The sequence below is a fragment of the Pagrus pagrus genome (assembly GCF_965226575.1).
Source record: "Pagrus pagrus genome assembly, chromosome: 5".
NCBI classification, from domain to species: Eukaryota; Metazoa; Chordata; class Actinopteri; order Spariformes; family Sparidae; genus Pagrus; species Pagrus pagrus.
In genome coordinates this window covers 27,690,907-27,709,090 of record NC_140189.1, presented here as the reverse complement: position 1 = coordinate 27,709,090, position 18,184 = coordinate 27,690,907, and the positions used below count along the sequence as shown (strand labels likewise).

General features: G+C 41.0%; 1 protein-coding gene across 1 annotated transcript in view; it reads left to right on the top strand.

The window, feature by feature from the left end:
- The window catches only part of kdrl (kinase insert domain receptor like), a 45,258-nt gene extending 37,328 nt beyond the window's left edge, over positions 1–7,930 (top strand). The window contains exons 28-30 of the mRNA XM_084352573.1: positions 1,212–1,290; positions 2,055–2,158; positions 5,845–7,930. Of these exons, the coding sequence (XP_084208699.1) occupies positions 1,212–1,290; positions 2,055–2,158; positions 5,845–6,028 (367 nt within the window). The 3' untranslated portion in view covers positions 6,029–7,930. The remainder of the gene's footprint in view (positions 1–1,211; positions 1,291–2,054; positions 2,159–5,844) is intronic.
- The last annotated feature ends 10,254 nt before the right edge of the window (positions 7,931–18,184 follow it).

Here is an 18,184-nt window from a genome sequence, read left to right as displayed (position 1 = left end):
CCTTACTCGACAACTCTTAAAATTGCAGGATTTGTTAAGGAGGCCAGGGGGGGTTGTGTTTACTAGTTCAGTCGTTGGATCAGTTGAAACAGACGCTGTGTTCACAAACATCTGCTGCTAACATTTGCAGCCGACGAGACCCAAGACACGTAGTTTGCATTACAGTGGAGCAAATAAAAATCAGACAGCGTGTAATCCGTTCTGCCTGTTGTTGTGGCTTCTTGTTGTTTGGCAGAGCACGTCAAGTTGAGTAGACGGTCCTTCAGTGTGGCCCGTGACACATGTTTGAACACACTGCTGCAAGATTGTTGTCACTGACTGAGGTCTCAGATCTATCCTCAGTGCATCTTGGGGCCATGATTGGCGTTTGTGGTTTTAAGTGAAATGTCTCATCAACTATTGGATGTATTGACGTGAAATTTTGGATGTACAACGAGCACCATCATCCGATCAAGATATAAATCTGTCTAATGTTTTGATTTTTGACCAAATAGCTGCAAAACTAATGATGTTTTTATCAGATAAGATGGTAAATATTTCACCTGCTAGACATCAGCATGTGAGCATTGTCGTTGTGAGCTTGTTAAAGACATGTAAACCTATCCTCAGGCAAACACCGCTGAGTTTGTTTTGCAAAGGAAATAGCTAAATTATTTTCCCTCTTTGCGCTGAATAATATCCAAAACAATTAGTGTTCCTGTAGCGCTCAGACTAAACTCAACCAGGAGAACATTTACGTCTGACCTGAGGACAATGAGAGACCAGATTCACACTTGATAAGAAGTGTACACACGGGAGCTTGCCGGACAGAGAGCTTTCAGTATTGTAGCTCCTGTGAGGAATTTCACCATAAAGCCAGCCTCAAGATTTATGTGCACTTAAAATAATATTTGTTGAGCTCTTGGGTTTTCACAGGTCCTCCAAGCGTGTTTATTGAGGAGGTGTTGAAAAGCAGTAATGACAGTTACCCCTTAAGCTGAATTAAGCAGTCGTTTTAGCCCTCTTGAGTGTTGAAATGCAAAGTAAACAAGGTGTGTTTTCAAAGTACAATGTCATAGATGGCGCACATTGTTGATTCAAGTGATTAAGTTCCTGCGGTTTTGTTGCTGAGCTTTGCCTCTTGGCTCCAGTGTAATCAAAGTATTCTCTAAACAGAAAGGGAACAGTTATGAGTATATTCGAGACTAACCCTGGAAATATTTTCTTGCCAGGAACATCAAGATCCGTCCTGCTAGTGTGAAAACCTTTGACGAGGTTACCATGGAAAACGGGACAAATGAGAACCACGGGGTGAGTTATTTATTCTGGAGCTAAACCAGGAATAAACACACAATCTGCAACTTATCCTCAGCCAGGCAATTAGTTAAATGACAGGCGTTTGACAGTTAGCTAGAAACTTCAGCCTGGAACACGAATGTCTTTATTTGTAATGGCACGATTGAACTGTGCGAGAGGTTATAACATTATTTTTAATTCAGGGTAAATTTTAAAATTGCTTAAAATTGGTTTTCATAATACCTGTCAAAGTTAGAAAGTTAACTTTATTTCTTCCCCCGGCTGTCACGTCATGTTGAGTCCCACAAGGCTCTGTACTCGGCCCGGTTTTATTTATTTTGTATCTGCTACCATTTGGCCATTATTCATTATTTCCACACTGTTACATAATATTTTTATTTTTCCAATGACGCATCTCATTTAGTCAGGAAAGTCCCAACAATCTGGATCCTCTTCACTGTAACTTTGCTGCCATCAAAACATTCTTAAAACATAATAAGTACATAAAGAGATTAGTTTTAATCTTTAACAGATGTTCTGATCGCTAAATGGTCAAATATCATATAAAAGTGAAAATTTCCCCCAACAAATCACCTGTACAGGGAAATGCTTTTATCATATATTTTATTTATTTCACTATGTTTAGTCGGTTTTTTACTTAGTTACATTTACATGTTTGTGATTTGTTCACCTCAGATGACAAAGAAGGAAAGATGACATTTGGTGTTTAATTATTCATTCTTTGTCTTCGTCTGCCTCTGCATCATCATCATCTTCAGGGCGGTCAGTCAGACAGCGGGATGGGCCTGTCGTCTGACAACATCGAGACCCTGAAGCGCCTCGAATCGTTGGCGGGCCGACCTCTGAGCATCATGGCTCTGGCGTACGTACACTGCACCACACAGCACCCCTGCACATGCCCAAATCACAGTTAAAGAGCCTGCAAAATACCTGCTTGGAAACCTCTTCTCTGTGCAGGAATGTAGACGCTATAACTGTCACACACACACACACACACACACGTTTCTTCCACCTTAAAAAGACGTCAGCAGCTAGTTTTCCCCTTTGTCTGGAGAAGCCATGAGGTACGGACATCGACACAAAAGAGAAGAGGGAGGGAAAACGCTTGAAGGTGACAAACTGAAGGACTGAGCACAAAAGCAGAGCGGCTGCGTCACTTGAGGTTTGGCTGTTTTAAGAGCGCACACTAAAACCTCTTTGTTTTCACTGAATAGTCCTGAATGAGATACCTCCCAGATGGATTTAACGTATGAGTCATGGCTGTCTGGCATAATGCAGCGCTAGGTAACAAACACACACTGCCTCAAATGGGTGACCTTGGACTAAAGTCTCTTCTCTGGATTCGTGCGGATTGTTTTGATGACTTAAAGATGCTGCGAGGGCAAGATCATAAAGGAGAAAAACACAGACAATATGTTCTCGCTTTAGGAGTTATTCGAGGATAAAGTCAAATCTGATGCACATTTCTGTAAATCTTTTTCTTATGAGGGCCTCTGTAGGTGACTTAAGGCTTACATATGAAGTTTACAGCGGCTCAGTGTCAGGGTTAATTTACAGGGTCAAACCTCTGAACTCGGTAATTACACTTTAAACCTTGTGGTATTATTCTGCTGTTCCCTGCACAGTAGCAGCTATTAATGCTGCTTCAAAGTACCGTGGTTTCCACTTAAAAGGATTTAACGGAGGAGCGGCAGTAAAGTAAATTGTCCTTTCACATGTTTCCTGAATCTCCTCTTAAGAGAAAAGAGTTTAAACTTGTGAAAACAATATAAAAGCTCTTATTATAAAGAGGGAACATGTAAACAACTTCTGGGGAAATAACTTATAAGACACACACAACAGATTTATGACACTCTATGAAGCAATTTAATTAATTCACAGCTCATCAGACTCAATTCTAAAAACACCCGCACCCACTCACAGCGTCTTTTAGATCGCAAAAGTTAAAATCGAGGCTACCGAGACTCATTACAGGCCTGCAGTGGTGGAATGTAACTAAGTACATTTACTCAAGCACTGTAATGAATTACAAATTTTCCACTCCACTGCGTTTTGGATGCAAATATTGTGCTCTTTACTCCACGATTTTCTTTCTTCGTAAGACCTTTAATTAACTGGAAACAAACATTTTTAACGGAAAATTAAATTGAATGTTTGTAAAAATAAACTGACTATTTAATAACCAAAAAATATCCGATATATCTGACACTGTTGCTCGCAGGCCGATCGATTGGTACATCTCTACTGCATTTATTTGAGTACTTTAGTTACTAGTTACTTTACAGTTTGCATGCTGCATCAGAGCGAAAGAAGTGCATTTTTTAAGATAATTTATCTGCAATCGAATAAAAAAAAAAACGCTGTTGGGTAGTTTTACAACACTGCAGACCTGCTTATGTCATCAGTGCCTCGGTGTGGAAGAAAGAGTCGAGCCAGGCATGCGGAGAATGATGTGCATTTTGAGGGGAGGACTTCCTCGCTGGGCAACCACTCAATCACTGCCACCTTTGAACTTAGAAGGGTTTACAAGGGCCTCCCCCTGTTAGCCGTAGCGCTGCACTCCTTTTGTCTTTCTTAAGTCCACCTGTTGCTCCGCTGGCCTTCACCACTCCTCTGATCGGACTCCTTTATACCACCAACACAACTTCGATTTAACATTTTTGCAGAAGAAGCTGCCTCAGCAACGATTGAGTAGATTTTCAGTAAACAAAACTGCAAAAAAAGGTCGTCCATCTTTGTAAAAACCAACAGGCTAAACCCCAAAGATTTTCATCTCACTCTCATTAAAGACAAAGAAGCTAGTATTCACATCTAAAGCTGACAAAGCTGACCTTGTTTTATTTCCTGTTGCTTAATTGCCCATTGTACCTGCAGCTTGGCATTGGCAAAGCAACACTGTACTATTGTGAACTATTTTTGATGACTAGTTCAGCAGGTAGTTCGTCATCAGGGCAGCATTCCAGTACAGCGGCGTCACTTACCCCCGCTGGGTGCTGACCCCTTGGGCCCCCGAGAGAGGAGCTCTGGAAACCCATAGCAACCTCCAAAGACAATAAGAGGCAATTACTCATATTCTGAGCATCAAGTGAAGCAGAAACACTCAGGATGATGGATTACATCATATTTGAATAAGGAGAGTTTTGTCTGATTTGTACGGCTTGACATGAGTTTTTTTCTTAAGTCAAAGAGTATCAAAACAATCCTCTATTGTGAGAGCGATCAAGTCAAGATGTTGAAGAAAAAAGCTTGATATAATGCACAGTTACTTAGAGTTGTTTACCCTTTTTACTGCTTCAGTTTCCATGCTGAGAGGAAAAAGCCCTCTGGGTTCTGTGTCACCTCTTGGTCAGGATGTTAGCTGATCGTCCCGTCACGCCACGCTGATTTGTTGTCTGTTTTTGCAATTAGGAGTGTCTGTTTACGGTGTAAGGCCGATAACGTGGCCAACTTACATTGCTGCGTCTCTTTATTTTTTATTCTTCAGTAGTATCTCCCATTAGCTGCCTCAGAATATTTGTTAATCTTGCTGGGGTCCTTTTTAAACACAATAAGTTGAAGACATAAACATTAAAATCGCACAGTATCAGTGAGACAGGAAAGTGGATTACAAGCCAAACATAAACATGAGACAACAAAATAATTCCACACATGCAACAACAAACACGAGAGCCTTTAACAGAAACAAAACCAAACTCGGATTTGTCACACATGGCACCGAAAATAAATAAAAACAAACAAAAAGGTTCAAAAATAGAATAACTCAATAACGTCTGCGTTACATTGCTTAGTTTTAGTAACATTTTTATCAAGATATTTTTAATAATCAAATACAAAGAGAAAAAGCACCCGAGTACCCTCAACCAGCACCTTTTTTATTAAAGCTCACATTAAGATCTTGTCTCCATAAAATCCAGATCCTAGGTTATTTTAGTGACTGGATAATCTATTCTTGATTGACTTTCATGAACAGAAGCTCATGAAAGAAGCTGGAACTCAACTATTGATTATTTTCTATCAATTGATCTTTTAAAGCTCTAAAATGTGACAAATGGTGAAAGATATCTGTCATCATTCCCTGTCAAGCTTTGTCCAACCTATCCAGAGAATATTCAGACTCCATGTTTGAGAGGCTGCAAACAGAGAATATTCGGCACTTTAAAGTCAAAGGACTTTAAAAAATGATTATCGAAATAGCTGAAAATTCATTTTTCTTTAGATCCATAAATTGGTTAATCGACTAATTGCTTTAAAGTGGAAACAGACAGCAAACTTTCCCTCCCTAGTGTTTCCAAGTGGTATGATTGTTGGATCGCTTTCGGTTTTCCTCTTGAGTAGCAACTCCCGGGAACACGGGACAAAACACGAGTTTGTTCACTCATTTAGAGAGAAATTTGCGCCAGTGCGCCTTCATTTTTGTGCCCAGTGACAGACGACTTGCATAGTGGAAGAGAAGTTTAAAGAGAACCAATCTCAACACAGATGGTTTCATTACTCTCGTGGTGATATCTGCCTGTTTTATTCATTTCGTATCTCTTGTGTGTTTTTCAGGATGAAGGCGGTGAGTAAGAGTAAAGAGTCTGTGCTGAGTGACTCAGAGAAGGAGAAGTTCCCCCCTCCGGTCCCCTCTCTGGACTTCAGTTTGGACGACTCGGCCTTGGACGCCGGTCTGGAGTGTCACAGCCCGCCGCCTGACTACAACTACGTGGTGCGCTACTCCACCCCTCCTGTGTAACCTCCTGCTCCGCCCCAAGAGAACCTTACCGGCAGCCTTGAAGCCTTTTGCTTCGTTCTCCTCTGTTTTGGCTCTTATCTCTGGACTGTAGCAAAGTCTGAGAGGAAAACACGTGACATTCCCTCTGAAAGTGTTTAGAAAGGACGCTCTGAAACGAATCTACTCGACTGTTAACTTCTGCATCCGCCAACATCCAGGGCGTCTGCTGTGCAGCAGAAAGGAAACCTGCAGACTGTTGATTCTCTTCCAGTTTTCAGACGTAGGCTGACATTGTTGCTGCTGGTTCGCTCCACGTTCACTGTGATATATCTAACAGCTGAAAACAGGCTCAGGTATTTCTTTCATCTACTGTGAAAACAAACCACATGATTCCAACTTTACCACCGATCTGAATAAAGTACAACCTTTAATGATGAAGGACAAAGAGGATAGCTGAGTTTGTAATGATGCTTTTTTTTATCCGTCTTAATTTTATTGAAAAAGTGAAAACTGGAAAGCAATTTGTGAAAAAAAAGTTACAGGGAAGATATTTTTTGTAATGTATCTTCTGCTCATATGAAGGTCAGCTAAAATTAAGCTTTGCTCCAAGCAACAAAACATTTGTATTTTTCTTTTAGTCAAAGTCTCTTATTTGAGGCGTCATTGCTCCTGTAAAGTGGTGGATGTTTTTGAAGCTCTCCAGTTTATGGAAAAAAATCACAAGTTAATGGAGGGAACAGGGTAGTGCTGAGAGTAAGAGCTCGACCACGAAAAGCATTTAAATGAAGAGTTACTGAACATGTAGATTCCTCCTCCTGCCCCAGTCTTTGTCTTTGTTGGGTCAAAGTATAAATAAGGTGAGAAGAGATCAGAACAAGTCTTCGTAGGAACAGTTTATTCAAAAAGCACTAGTAAAATGAATTGTGTATTTATTTAGATTGTAAACACTGTTACTTAGTAATCCAGTTCGGTTTCATGTGAAAAAGGTAACCAAAGGATTTTCAAGCTCAGTCTTCCTGACATATCCCAACATTTCACTCCAGATGTTTATGCTGTTTTGTGCTGCTGTAAAGCTGAGGGAACGTGCTCCTGCAGAAAACACGTACGCGGATAAAGTTTCACGTCCTTCGTCTCGTGCTAAGTGTCAGCAAAGCTTGCAGGGCAGGCTCCAGAAACTTGGCACCAGTCTGCTTCAGTTCACTGTTGTGTTATTTGTCAACGTGTAAAATCTCCTTGTTGTAACAGCATTTTATTGTCATTTAAAGTATTGTTGACCAAACCTTGTTCACGCTTGTGTTTAGCGTACACACACCCTGTAGAAATGCAGCTAGTTTTTGCTTGTTGACCACTAAAGAAAACAGTATTTTGTCAGTGAGTAAACGACAGTATGAAGTGGATTTTTTTGTTGTTGTTTTGTTTGTTGCCAGTTTGTTTTGTTTCTGTGGAGAGGAAGTGATTATGCACTGATACTTTATATCAAGTATAATTTGTGTATTCTAAAGGTATATTATTGTGAAACAGTGTTGAGGGTCACATGTTACAAAGATTGTTTTTTTTTTTATTTAACTCTTAACTACATAGAAGATTAACATTTGCAGTACTTGCCATATTATTTCTTGCCATCCTAACATCATAACGTTCATCATGTTCACCTTCTTACATTCCTGTGTTTAATTTTAGTTACTGCTTTCACAATTACACTGAGAGGTTGCAAAGAGAAGTGTGTTTTTGATTTTAATGCATTTCTTCATACAGAACCAGTGTGAGTAATAAGACGTGCAGCGGCTCACGTCCTCCGAGCTTTTCCTGTTTTGTTCCTGTAGTGTGCCTGTAAGTTAGATTGATGAAAGTAATGTTCCCCAACACTGTTAACTGAGCATATGAAGTAAATAAATGAATAAAGATTTATATATTTATACATTACCTGCAGTCTTGACTCATAATTGCATGAAATACTTACATGTATTAGATATTCATGAAACCCAGAGGATGGATCCGAATACGTTTGATGATTCCCTGACTTCTTCTAGTTCCACCATCAGCTCGATATTTGAGGTATACGGTCAAATTTTAATTTATTAAACAGTTTGGTTCCAGCCTCATAAAGCTGCTAGACTCTTGTTATGATATGACCATTCACTGAAAGATCTCCACACATGTATTAAGACATACAAAATATATTTTAATGTGTGTCTGACACGACTTTTGCAGTAAAAAAAAAGAAAGAAATGTATGTTTACCACATTAAAATCCTTAAAATGATTAAAAATTCAAGAATATCTGAATATGCAGATATTTCTATTATTTTATCCTTTTAACTGTTCGACACGAGATGTCTCCTGCTTCACTGTGAAGTCCGTTCTCAGTGTTCCTGCACTGAAGGCGTCAAGTGTCCACATCACACTTGTGTACGCTGAATACTGGACCAGGATTGGCTTGTGATGTCACAAATAATGCTCATAATGTCAAACTCTGCACATACATCACTCTACACAGGGAAGCTGAAGCAGTCAACTGTAGGAACAAGAGGAAATTAACAACTCATGGTTTGAACATTACGGTTTCATTGCTTCATTCAGTCAGACAAAAACAATGTTCAGCATGTGCTTTAATCAAGTGAAGAGAGTTCAGTGCACATCACTCCTGATACTCTACAGCAGGCAAATAAAAACTCAAAACTACACAGTCACTTTAATGGACTTTAGCGCAAACCGGTGATCCCCAACCTCTTTGGCCTGTGACCACTGAAAGCAAAACAATGCTACAGAAAAGCAACATCTGCTTACTGCCCCTTATCACATGTTGCATTCCCAGCAGTGCCACCAGAGGAAGACACAGAGAATTAAAGTCTTAAAATTAATCCAGTTGTTCACATTAAAACAATCAAAAATATAACAAAAATTGTGGAAATACAGAGTGTTTTTTTATTCCTTTGGTTTCCTGTAAAGGTCCAGTTTGTGGGGTTTAGTCACATCTAGTGGTGAGGTCGCAAATTGCAACCAAACTGAACACCCCTCGTCCTCCAGCGGCGGCTGCTAAAGACACAAAATACACCACAGCCCCTCTCGAGAGCCAGTGTTTGGCTTGTGTGTTCAGGTCGAGGTCACAAAAACACAATTCAGGTGATTATTCACTTGTGAAAACACACTTTTGTTTATTATATTCAGTTGTTTCCCCCTGATCTCGATCCTCCTCCACAATGGACCTTTAGATCATCTCATGACCCCTCAGATGGATCCTGCAACCTCTCAGAGGGCCCCCACGCCCACGTTGGGAACCAAAAGCAAGTATGACCGGCGGCTCCAAACTATTCTTAACCGCAATCAAGTTGATTCACAGAATTATTCCCATTTGAATCGTCAAACCTTAATTAAAGAAAAGGTTTGTTTATATTGGACTGAGCCATCAGTGTCCAGCCCCTCCGCTGCTCCTTGGACTGCGAGAGACTTCCTTCTGCAGGACAAGGTGTCGGCAGCCTGTCTGACAATGCCGCTCTGAGCAGGAAAGGAAGGAACTGTTAATCATCCTGGTCACGACCGGAGGACGCCACACACACGGCTTCCTCTGGGGGCGCAGTGCCCCTGCTTACCGGCACTGGGTGTGTCAGGCGGGACAACGTGCCACAGGACAGGTTGGGCCCTCGACTGTCTCCGCTTGTCCTCAGTGGATTTACTGTGCACAACGTAACACCCAGTCACAGACCAACAACCTCCGACTATTTACAGAAAGAGAGATCAAACAAACAAGGGAAGGATGTTGGGGGAGGGGATTCATGACTGTCATAGTTTTTTCTTTTGGTAACAAACAGGTTTGTGTATCTGCACCGGCACACAGTAGTTTTCCATATGACGACTGCTCTGGTCCTGAGGTGCCCGAGAGCAGCAGGGAAATGTTTTTACTCCATCTGCTAATTTAAGTTACTCGTTACTTCACAAATTAGGAACTTTAGACAACCTAGAAACCTGAAACATGAAAATTGAAGATAAAACAATCAGTCAATTAATTGATCATCTGCAATTGTGACAGCATTTCTCACAAACCATTTTTACAAACCAGACAATCAAGCAATTAATGGAGAGAATAAACAGCAGTAATCCATCATAAAAAATAATCAATAGATGTATTTTTATACAAAAAAAGTGAATATAGTACTTTTACTTTTGATACTTTAAAGGAGCACTGTGTAGTTTTGGGGAAGACATTTTAATCAGAAGAGAAAGATCTTCATTGACTGTTTGTATTTATGCATAAACAAACTAAATAAACAAACTCTCTTTGTTTTCATGACTGAATAAACTGAATAAACAAACTGACCTTATAGGACAACACAATTCATACTGTTTTAATTTGTTTATGTTTGGCGGACCCTGCCACCTTTCTAGCTTCAAACAGTGTTCTGGGGACCTTATTTTCCTCTGAGAACAGCTTGTTTACTCACTTATGGAAAAGATAAATATTTCTGAGTTTGTATTATTACCTCATTAAAGTGACTACGAGGAACTTTCAGTTTTTGTTGATTCTAGCGGGCCCTTTTGACAAAAGCAGTACGAGACCAGCGCCTGCTGTTGTAAAGACTCTTTGCGAGCGCGTGCCGGTTTGATGCACGACAAATCCAGTCAATGAAGATCTTTCTCTTCTGATTAAAATGTCTGCCTCAAAACTACGTAGTGCACCTTTAATCAGCTGACTATGACAGTTTACTCTTCCAGTTAAACCAACCAGACCTTGCCTCGATTAAAACAACCAATGAGTCCAGCTCATCACATCCAGATCTTCAGCCAACCATCTTCATCCAGTCACCACCAGCAGCACCTTGGCTCTGTCAGGCGAGTTTCCTGCACTGCTCACAGCTTCACCCTCCCTCTGGATGGACTTCAGGATGAGGCCAAATATTTCTCATCTGATGCACACGTTGCAATAAATATTTATTCATTAAGAACAACATCTCTCCTGATTGAATAGTTGTCACATGCAGTGGAAAAGTAGGTTAAAGAGTGAAATGTTTCCCTCTGAACTGTAAAAGTAACTTGGAAATACTCCAAGTTTTCCAAGTTATTTTGCATTAAAGTCAAGCAGCAGCGTTTATATATCAGGAAAGATGGGAAACTTATGATGAAGAATTCATCTTTTGCTTGTAGTTTACACGTTTTTTTCCCCTTTATAATGAATTATTCCACCTCTGCTGCTGTGCTTGGGTGCATAAAATACATAATTTACATTCTTCATTATTATAAGAAGTAGTGGCAGCAAATGTGAAGCTTTGGAAGATACATTCACTCGTCTAACTTTGACACATTTGCACACATGGGCACGAGAGGTCTCTAATTGTGTAGAATGTAATAAAATCACCAGGTGGGAAATAAACACCACTGAACAAAGAAGTTAAGGAAATTACAATGCAATGACTTAGATAACTGCTCATTATTATTGTCCTTTGATCAGAAGTCTTACTAATGAAACATGTGAGGATATAAATCTGTCACCAGGAGAGTTGGCGCAGGATATGAGTCGAGATGGAATGAGACAAATATTGTGTTTTGGCTTAAACTGAGATCCTAAGACTTTAGTGAAGTCTGTGTTGAATTATATCGGCCATATTCAAAATGTACCATGATCTGCACAACATATGGGACCCTCTATCCTCCGACTCTCAGTTTCAATGAGGAAAAAAACTACAAAAAAAACTGAGAAACGTCAGGAGGAGCAACAGAGGTAGATATATGGGATAATAACCCCAAAATGTTCTGTTTGTATCGAGCACCACACCCATTCAGTCTGTGTCTGTGTTGTTTCCCTCATTTAACAATCACATTTATGAAAATGACCTCTCTCCTCCTTCAATGCTTCCACGGCTCCTTCCCAAAGCAAACAGAGCTGCACATCACGCAATCAATCACCGAAAAAGAGGCATTAATGAATTCAGGAAACCTCTGAGTCGACGACAAAAAAAACATCCAGCTGAATCTGTGCAGCTTGAAACCCGATCATACTCTGAGCTGGGGCCGTTGAACGAGCAGTACAAAGGTCCCCCCCCCTCTAAGTGACCATACAATGCTATTCCCAGACCCCTGCCCAAGAAGGTGAATGGAGGGTCGGCCACATCCGCGCCTCTCACCTAAATGTACAACAATGAGCCGGATACTGTCCACCTTTAACAAGCAAAATAAAAGACCGGGCCAACAACACAAACAGCTAAATAAAGACGCTCCTGAAACGGGCTTCAGCAGCGCTGTGGTTCAAAGGGCGAAAAACAAACATCAGATCAGCAACATGATATATTGTCATGTGTAGAATAAAGGCAACAAACAGAATCAACACGCTGTGTTTTGGTCACTCAGATATTATTGGCGTTTTTCCAGCAGGCCAGTGGTTGAGACGTCGGTTGGTTCTGACTCGGGGCCTTTGTTGCATGTTGTTAATCCACTTTCTCTCCGTGTTTTCTGCCCGTGTCCACACTGTCAGTGTCACTATCACATAATGTTTATCACAAGTGTACAGCAGCATGCTAACAATGCTAATTGCCCATAAACAGAAAGAACAGCTGGGGCTGATGGGAATGTCATAGTCTGGCAGGTGATGATGTATTTCTGCAGGCTAACCCAGAAGTTACAACCCAATCGGCGGAGTAAACGTTAGAGAAGTACGTTGTTTTGGTTTAATTTTCTCTTTCTCTCTTGTCACAACACTGTGTTTACACTCTGCTTAGGTTTAGTTACAAAAAACACTTGGTTAGGGTTTAAAAAACATCATGGTTTGGCTTAAAACAGCCTACTTGTTTTGGTCGCCACAAAAACGTCTGGAAATCTCCCCACAGAGTCAAAGTGCGGTCATCCTCTCGGCAGCCTTGTGGCTCGTAATAACACCGCCCCCGTCCCCTCCGCCTCCTGATGTGAAAGCCCGCAAATAAGCATAAAATGTGAAATGTGAGACACCATGTTCGGTACAAATGTCCGTGGTTTGCAGAAACGCTAACTGCTAACAGTGTAGCCTCGTGACTGGGCTGGAAGATGGCATCGCCCTGGTTCCCTCTGCAAAGAGCCTGCCAAAAACACTCTTACAAGTTTAGTTAAGCAAGATGATCATCACAGATGAACACCACTTGTAACGCTAATGTTAGCCTATAAACAGACTACAGTGCTGAGGCATGACTTAAAGGCCACCACCAATAAGCTTCCTGCTGCACACACTTTACCGTACACTGACCGACAAGTTGTAAAGTTAGAGTTGGAATAGTTTGCAACTACATAGTGAGTATACGAGTCTCCGTGGACAGCGTAAGTACGTTTAATGTCCCAGACAACCTCTGTAGTGTCATTCAAGTCAGCGTGCTTTACAAACGACATCCTCTGTCCCTGGACCCTCATTACTGCCATATTTTGTACAATACAATAAAACATGAAAGCCTCTTAAACTTGTGTTAACAGCAGACTTTATTTTAGGTATCAAACCAAAAACCAATTCCAAAAACCCACCGACTTCGAAATGAGGGAACTGGAAGTGCAAAAATGCAAACTCGCTTCCAGCTTTGAGTCATAACCAGAAGTAAAAGGACATCATATTTCAGTGTGAACGGACATGATGTGTGCGCCAGTTTTCACGGAAATCCTTTCAACATTTTCCTCAGAACCGCAAAAGTCACTTACGGCGGTGTACTGGCAGCTGGAGGAAAGGTTAGAGGATCACCAAAGTGAGTAACATTCATCCTCTGGGGAAGGTTTCATGGAAGTCTATTTAATATTTAACATATGATATGACACTGCTGTCCCTTGAGACATGCTGCTGGGAACATTTATTTACACCACCTGTGTATTTGTTTTTTAGTTCATATTTTTGTGATGTAGCTGAAGTTTCACAAACTTTAAAGTCACTTCAGGGAAACGGACAAAAGCAGAGTGGCATTTTATTCTGGCAGCGTCAGTCATGTGTTGTGGATTAGTCCGAAGAATCAAACAAAATTCTTACTTAGTTTTTTTGTTTTTTTTATGGATCTCTTTAAAACGCTTTATATGAAAAACATCAGAGAGCTTGTATTGTTGGTCTGAATTTAAATCTGAAATGCTCGCATGCCAGTGGAGTAAAAAAAAAAAAGAAGTATTGCACAGTGTTTACTTTATTCGTAGCATGTGTCCTCCTCTGTGTCTTTGCTCTGTTTGTTTGCTGATGACATACAGAAAGAAGACTTAATGTAAGATAAGAGTGGTGCATGTGATCACCTCCTGCCTCTGGTTGTTTCAGCGCTAACACGAGCTGCACACGGTATTTCGGAGGAAATGTCTGACTTCAAATTGATTCCAGAGAACTGGAGCAAAACCACGTCAGCCCTGAACCCTCAGGAGCCTCCAGACGCATCGATGCCCATTCAAAGCCAAAAGTGCAGGAAAACCAGCTCGCCAGCATTGTTTACCTCTCTGGCGGGGGGTAAGGGGTGTGTAAGTGCTCGTACCACAGGAGGGCCTGGGAAAAAATGCTGTCCACAGCGGCGTGATGAATGTAAACATGTTATTTTGGAACTGGTGTTAATCCCTTTCTGTCCGGTTCTGGTGCTGCCGGGCTTCTGTGCGACCACCCTGCTGCTTCTCGTGGACTGAAATCCCCTCCGATGGGTCCACATGTGGGACGTCAGAACCTCCCGTCTGCAAATGTGCGGTGGCTGGCGCTCCGGCCTCGTCTCATCTCTGTTGTGTGTTGTGGTTTAGCTTTCAACACATCGTGCACTAAAGAAAATGAGCAGTTTTTTTTCTTGGAATTCAATTGTTTGCTGTGTTAACCAGATTTCTAAGAAGTCTTTATTTCTTGTAATTATTTTTTTGTTTTTAAAGGGACAGTTCACCCCAGAATTAAATCCATATTTGTCCTCTTAGTGCTATTTATCCATCTAGATTGTTTTGATGTGAGCTGCAGACTTCTGGAGATTTCCGCTGTAGGGATGTTTGCTTTCTCTTGAATATAATGGAAGTAGATGGCACGCTGGTGGCTTGTGGTGCTCAAAGGGCCAAAAAATAAATAAATAAATAAATACATTTGAAAAACTCAACAGCAGTGTCCATTTCCAGAAATCATGACCTGGTTACTCAAGAGAATCTACACACCTTGTTGTGTTGAGTAGTTTCATGTCACAACTATCTTCTTTATGTGCTCATGGACGAGAGACTAGCTAACTAAGCTAACTACGCTAGCTAAGATTACAGCTCATTAGGCGTAGACGATACCGAGACTGATCATTTCTTAAAGGGGCACTTTAGAAGAAATTAAAAATCTGAATTTTAAAATGTACATTATTTATGAGGTAATAATACAAAGTCTGAATTTCTGAATAGACGAGCTGTTCTCAGAGGAAATTAAGGTCCAGAACACTGTTTGAAGATTGAAAGGTGGCAGGGTCCGCCATATTTAAACAAAGTAAAACAGTATGAAATTGCGTTGTCCTTTAAGGTCAGTATGTTTATTCAGTGGCGGATTTAAGAAATTTGGGGCCCAAGGCAAAGGCAGGCATGGGGCCCTCTGAAATGAGAAGACAACACACAAAACAACAGGTCAATTATACAGATACATACATTTTAACAGAATACACATGTATTATTTGTTTTACCTTTTGTCCCTCTCTTCCTGTCCCTTTTTCACGTTGTCTCTCTCCCTCATTCTGAAAACAAACACACACAAAACACAGTATAAGGCTCTTACCAAGTGGTGAAATGTAAGTATATTTACTCAAGTGCTGACGTAGACATATTAGGATTTCATGCAACTTCAATTTTGTCTGCTCCGATTAAAGTTTCTTCCCCAAAACTACATAGTGCACCTTTAAATGGGAATGTGATTTCAGACAACTGACTCTAATTTGTCTTCAAAATAAAAGATGGATTTTCAGAAAACTAACGCCAAAAAATAATGGTTGTAGGTAATGAACCGGGAGTGTTTTTTGTCAAACACACAGGTCACCTCTGGCGTCAGGCCTTAAAGCTGGATATGACTTCCCTTTTGAAAACTCCCCTTTTATCGGACAGCAGGTGGCGCAGAAGACTTGGATGGTTGAGCTTCTTCCAGTTTTTATTTAGCCTCCTTACAGCTTTCAGGGTGTGTTGTTGTGTTGCTGCTGTGTGGCACTTATCACACATTTTTTTAGTGTTACTGACAGATGAAAGTAGAAACACACTGCGCTACATTTTCTTTCTGCCCGTGCATCATTCTCTTGTCTGTGCATCAGGTGCTCCTTTCTCATGTCTCATAGGTTTCCTGTATCACGTAGCACAGGCCAGCTGATTATGTCAGGGCTGTTTGAAGTTCTGTAAACTGTTGAAAGTGATGCAGCAGCGCACGTTTTGTGTTTATATTTGATTATCAATGGTTTTTAAAGGAACTGATGCCAAATGAGAAGCTTGTGAGTGTTGAAATAGTGCCGCAGCATCGATCCACCCGTCCCTAGATGCCATCAGTGTTTAAATCCCTCTGTGACGCGAGCATGAGTGGATGCACGCCTTCTGCTGCACATTGCTGTAGTTCGGCAAGAGAGAAAATAGCTCATGATTTCTGAAAAGAGACATCGCTGTTGAGTTTTTCTAATGTATTTTGAAGCAAGCCAACGAGCCAAGTGTCATCTCGTTCCATCATATCAGAGGGAAGACGGATATCTGTACGGCTGATATTGCCAAAACTCTGCCACCCACACCAAAGCAATCTAGATGGACAAATAGCACTACAGTTAAACGGGAAAATATGTATTTTTGATTTTGAGGTGAACTATCCCTTTAAGGCACTGAATAGCAGTAGGTCCACTGATTGGTTGGTGCATCGTTTTGGTCCAGACTGAAATATCGCAACAAGTTTCAGATGGATTGTTGTGAAGTTTGGTGCCGACCTCCAGACTTTGGTGATCCCACGACTTCTCCGTAAGGGTGTCGTATCTTTCCTTATCTGTGCCGCACACCATGTATTACTGAGAAGACGAAGAAAAAATCAGTGCCTACTTGACTCTGTATGGCTTCGTGAACTTCATGTGCAAATGTCTGTTGTGTGGTTCAAAGAATAAAGTCAAAATGAAACTAAAAACATAAAACTCGTCCCTCCTAAAAACCTGCAACGCCGCAAAGATGTAGAAAATGTTCTCTTTTTGCTCGTAAACTGAAACGGTTTTCCGCGATCTTGCCAACATCTATTTCTGTCACATCCTGAAGAAAAAAGATTCAAAATACTCCAACATGACTCGTGTTTGCAGCATCCTGCTTTACATGTGTTTCACATTACAAAACACGACAAATGAAGGATCGCTGCCTGTGTGTGTGTCAGCCGTGCAGGCAGTTTCTCTAAAAATAGTAGCAGATGGTCTTGTTTTACCTCTCCTCCCGCAGAGAAACACTGTGGCCACTTCAATAACATCAGTGAAGTTATGCAACAAACTGAATTCTTGGGCTGTTTCACCACTGACTGTCACCGATCTGCATCGTACACGCTGTGCTGAGCTCAGGGAAAGAAGGGACTTTTGCAGGGTCCAGTTTTTGTGTCAACAGAGATGTTGAGAGGGCTTCAAGAGTGAACGTAAAACTGATTGCTCACATTAATCTCCTTGACCTGCGGCTTTAAGGACAAAAAAGGATGCAAAGTCCCGCATTAAGGAATGGTGATCTGAACATCAACAATGACACAACAACTGGGCAAAGTCCACCACAGTGATATCAGCGTGATTGTAAATCCTCTCCTCCGCTGACAGGAGGGAATGTCAGGCTCGTGCTGTTTCAAGGCTTATACAATCCCTCTAAAGTTTTCCCAGTCAAATCAGTGCAGTCGGGTCTGAGCCAGAAAACTCTGCACGACCCTTTTACGAAACATCCTGGACACAATCACAGTCGGCTTTGCGATGGAGCTTCATAACTTTCATATTGAGGTGTACATCTGTGCATTTAGTGAGTCATAGTTTTATCTTTCCTTTAAACATTTTAACTCCAGAACTGTTCTTCTGTCCGGCTCGGTTACTGGTTGTTTTAGACTGGAGTGATGACAGACATGAACACAAGTTGCAGCCAGTGTGTGTGATAAAGAGGCTGTAGGCTAAGACGAAGCTTCATCGGAGCTCAAGTCAAGTTTAGTGTATGTGACACCACAAAGCAGTGAATTAATACTGAGTCCATGCACTTATATTAATTATCCCTGGGTATGTTGTGTTCTTCAGTCAGACAGATATCC